This window comes from Acomys minous, assembly GCF_964271855.1.
Source record: "Acomys minous genome assembly, chromosome: 7".
Classification (NCBI taxonomy): Eukaryota; Metazoa; Chordata; class Mammalia; order Rodentia; family Muridae; genus Acomys; species Acomys minous.
This window is the reverse complement of record NC_140488.1, coordinates 98957093-98961168: the sequence shown is the minus strand read 5'-3', so window position 1 is coordinate 98961168 and position 4076 is coordinate 98957093. Positions and strand designations below refer to the sequence as shown.

The window sequence follows — 4076 nt, the reverse complement described above, 5'->3', positions numbered from 1 at the left end:
AAGCACAGTGCTGTTTAGTGTGTATGTATAATAACTTAAAAATGGATCTCATTTCAACTATTATAATTTTTATGTCTACCTTTTTATTACTAAAAAATAGGTCCTCCATTGTTTTATGAACTCCCTGGCAGAATTCTGATTTCCAATTAACTGTATAATATTTCATCATGTACCTCTGCAATCATTACTATTTTCCAGTGATGGACAACCACATAATCTTCAACTTTGTTGTCCAAACAAAACTAAAGTGAACGTATTCAATATAGCCCTGTTATAATAATATAGACAAACACACACACAGTTGACCAAGATTGTTTCACCTTATCTACATTCCCATAGAGCATTACTTCATAGTAGCCTACCAACAACTCAGTATTACCCATCATCCAGATTCATCATAGCTTTTCCTATTTGGTGGGTTTCTATTTTTTTATTGTTTTTAATTTATATCCTCTGGCAACCAATAATTACAAGTATCTCTTTTTGTGTAGTTGTTGAATGTTTCCATTTATTTCCTTTTTAATTTTATTTCCTTCCATCTTTAGCCTGATATTTTCTTTGTTTATTGTTTGAAAGCTTCGTGCATATAGATAGTGAATTTTAAGAATTTTCATTCCCATTACCTTCTCATATCTCCTTCCTTCTGCTAAAACAATTCTTCCCAAGAAGTCCCCTTCCACCCTTCATGTCTATGTGTGCCCACAAGTTTAATTAGGATTGATTGTATGATCATGAATAGGACACTGGACTACATTTCAACAGTAAAGAAAATGATACCCTTTGACCCAGCCACTGTTAACTGTCAACTGTCCCTTGCGGAGGTGGGGGTGGGGCACATGGGCCCCTCCCCTATCTCTGATGAAACGCTATTTTCAATGGACTTTTCTTCTTTTGTTGTTGTTGTTAATTTCAAGTTCTTTCTTGTGCACTTAGTCTTGGGTCCAACTAGATAGCCGATGGTTACTGCCAAGGTATGTGTGCCACTCCTGTACACATAGCGTTATTATGCCATGATTGTCACTAATGTTGTTTGTTGCCTGCTTTTCTGTCAGCTTGACACACACTGGAGTCATCAGAGAGGGGGGAGTCTCAATGGAGTAAATGCCTCTATAAATTCAGGCTATAGGCATTTTCTTAATAAATGAATTGGTGGGAGCAGGCCCAGAACATTATGGGTGGTATACTTTCTGGGCTGGTGGTTCTGGGTTATATAAGAAAGCAGGCTGAGCAAGGCATGAGGAGCAAGCCTGTATGCAGAACTCCATGGCTTCTGTATCAGCACCTGCCTCCAGCTTCCAGACCTGCTTGAGTTCCTATCCTGACTCCCTTCAATAATGAACAGTGATGTGGAAGTGGAAGCCAAATAAACCCTTTCCTCAACAACTTGTCTTTTTTTTTTTTTTATCATGGTGTTCCTCACAGCATTAGAAACCCTAACTAGGACAGAAGTTGGTACCGGGAGTAACAGACCTATGTTGTTTGGGGGTTAGTTTTCTGTCAATAAAACAAGCTAGAGCCATGAGAGAGGAGGAAGTGTCAACTGAGAAAATGCCTCAGTAAGATCAGGCTGTAGGCAAACCTTTCAGGTATTTTCTTAATGACTGATGTGAGAGGATCCAGCTCATTGTGGGTGGTGCCACCCCTGACAGGGTTCATAGGTGTAATAGCTGGATGAGACGTCCTTGCCTCGATCCTTTGAAAGCTTGCATGGCATCGTATGGTCCTCAGAAAGTGGGCATTCAGGTCAGCATAGGGACTTATCTTCCCCTGCTGGGGAATAACCAAGGACAACAGCAGTACTAAGCTATATCCCTAAGCGATATCCCTAACCGATAACTCAAAAGAGGGCTTCTCATGTCTGGGATTGGGGTTTTTGTCAGGTGGCCTTTGACTCTGCAGAAGCACCATCAGTCCAGATAAGAGTCGTTCACTAAAACTCTGTGTGTATATTTATATACTTAATTACACGTGTTATAGGGTTGTTAGGTTAATGGTGTGATTTCTTGTGGCTTTTCAAGTCAGCTATATTGTTATGTTACCTCCTTCTCTCCTCCTGTATTTACCTCCCTTCCCTAACCAGCCTGCCCCCTACCACATCACTCCTATTTCCCTTTACCCTCCCACTCCTTCTGTAGTTACCTCCCTCACCCTTCATACAGAGCCTCCCTTTCAGGCTTTTCTATCACATCACTGTATCCTACCATTCCTTTTGACATTTTCCTTCTTACTTCTGTATTTACCTCCGTCCCCTTCCTTAAGGAACCCTATTTCCCATTTCTGTGATCTGATTACCCATACCTTGTTATTCTCCCCTCTATTGCTCCTTGAGTCACCTATCCTAATGATGGTCCCACTTGACTTTCCTAGTTTCTGTAGTTACTACAGGCTATGGATTCACATTTGAAGATTTGGAGCTAGGCACCTCCAACATTTGTAGAACATGCAACATTTGTAGGACAATTTTTAAACTCATGATTTTAACAGAACCATGTTATAATAGGGTAAAACTAACACTTTTTTTTATTCATTGCATAAGAATTCTATTTTAGGACTACATTACAGTTTGAAATGAGAAACTTTAAAAATATTTTTTTAAGTAAAACAATTGTAGTTTATTAGAAAAAGAACACCAAGAGGTAAAATGGGGACTCTCCCGTCTTCCACCAAAATGTCCAGTCTCAAAGCTGTTATGTTTGTCCTTGTCAGGCCGTAAAGATTGTTTAATATTTGTTAATAGTTTTACCCACAATGATATGAGGGTTGTGAAGTTAAGGTTTGTTGTTGTCCTTATCTGTTTGATGATGGAAGGATGGTCACAAACTAGTCCTTAACCCACAGGAAGATTTTGATTTTTGGTCCCTCCATCTTCTGGTACACAGAACTTTCATACATGTCTTTTTTTTTTAAACCTCCTCTTTCTTCCCACAGCTCTTCGTTGTCTTTGGGGCTTCAGTATGCTCACAGTAGGCTGTCTGGCTTGTGTGGTTTGTTTAATTCTTCTTTACTTCATGAAAACGGTGGTGGGAGTTTTAACTTTTAAGTGTCCGTTCAGCTTTTAAGCAGAAATGCTCTTCCTTGCTGTCTTGTTGGTCTTGCTTTAGAAGAAAAATGGAGGTGAAGAACTTCTGGATTGTTACAGCCTGACAGAAGGCTAAAATGTCAGGTATGATGTTATAGTTTGATTTATATGGACAGTGTAAGTTCCAGGTACATAACATAAATTGTGGTGTGAAGTACAGGCGTCCTATTGGGAGCCCTCTACTGGGAGTGCTGCAGGGCAAAGGTGCACTTTTTGTATATTGCGTATAGCAGAAGAATCGAGCGTAGCATCTGTTTGCACATAGACATCGTCATCTCAATCTGAGCCTCCTTAAGTCCAGTCGGCCACTGTTGCTCCTTGCTGATAACCTTGGAGAAGGCTGATCCATCCGAAACTCTGAAGGTTCCAGTCCACTTGGGTGGCTGGACAGTAATAACGCTGCCGAAGACACAATCCAATCCAATGAGGCGAATGGGCTCGGGCCTCCTGATCACTACTTTCTTGTCTGCCGTTCCATCCAGTGGCTCTGACCGGTAGCCAGGTAATTCGTAGTTGTCTGCATTTTCCAGTACTACAGCAACTTCTTGAAAGCACCGCTGCACTTCAAAGTTGTAAGGGCTCTGGGGGAAGAAAGGAGAGACCCGAAAAGGGTGCTTGGAGGAAAAGGTGGGTGTTGTATGCCTCAGCCACCTCAAATTCTCATCCAGAGTGGTCCACGGAGACCAGAGCTGGTATCCTGCCATTGGTAGTCTTCCTGTACTCCCAACCACACTGCAGACTTCAGAGTAGACGCTGAGTTTTTCTCTACCTGGCACCTAGCAACCACCTTTGTGACTCAAGACTTCCAGAACCTGACCAATAGCAAGGTTGGAGGCTAGGCGTGTCCCTTTATGAGGTGTCAGAACCCACCTATTGCCTAATCCTCAGAGAGCTGGAGGCCAAGACAAATTTTTGTCATACAATAACATTACAAGTGAAAGATGGTAGTTTAGAATTATTTACTGTTTTGCAATAAAAGTGGATACAAAATAAGATT

The 4076-nt window shown here is 41.2% G+C and overlaps 1 protein-coding gene across 1 annotated transcript; it reads right to left on the bottom strand.

The window, feature by feature from the left end:
* Positions 1–2656: 2656 nt before the first annotated feature.
* On the bottom strand, positions 2657–3820 carry LOC311601616 (FANCD2 opposite strand protein-like). Its single transcript, XM_084789170.1, has one exon. It carries the CDS (start codon positions 3781–3783, stop codon positions 3259–3261), a length of 525 nt encoding a protein of 174 aa, XP_084645296.1. The 5' UTR covers positions 3784–3820; the 3' UTR covers positions 2657–3258.
* Positions 3821–4076: the final 256 nt, after the last annotated feature.

What these genes read in the sequence shown, in the direction of transcription:
- LOC311601616 (XM_084789170.1), bottom strand. Translation starts at nt 3,783, where the DNA reads ATGGCAGGATACCAGCTCTGGTCTCCGTGGACCACTCTGGATGAGAAT.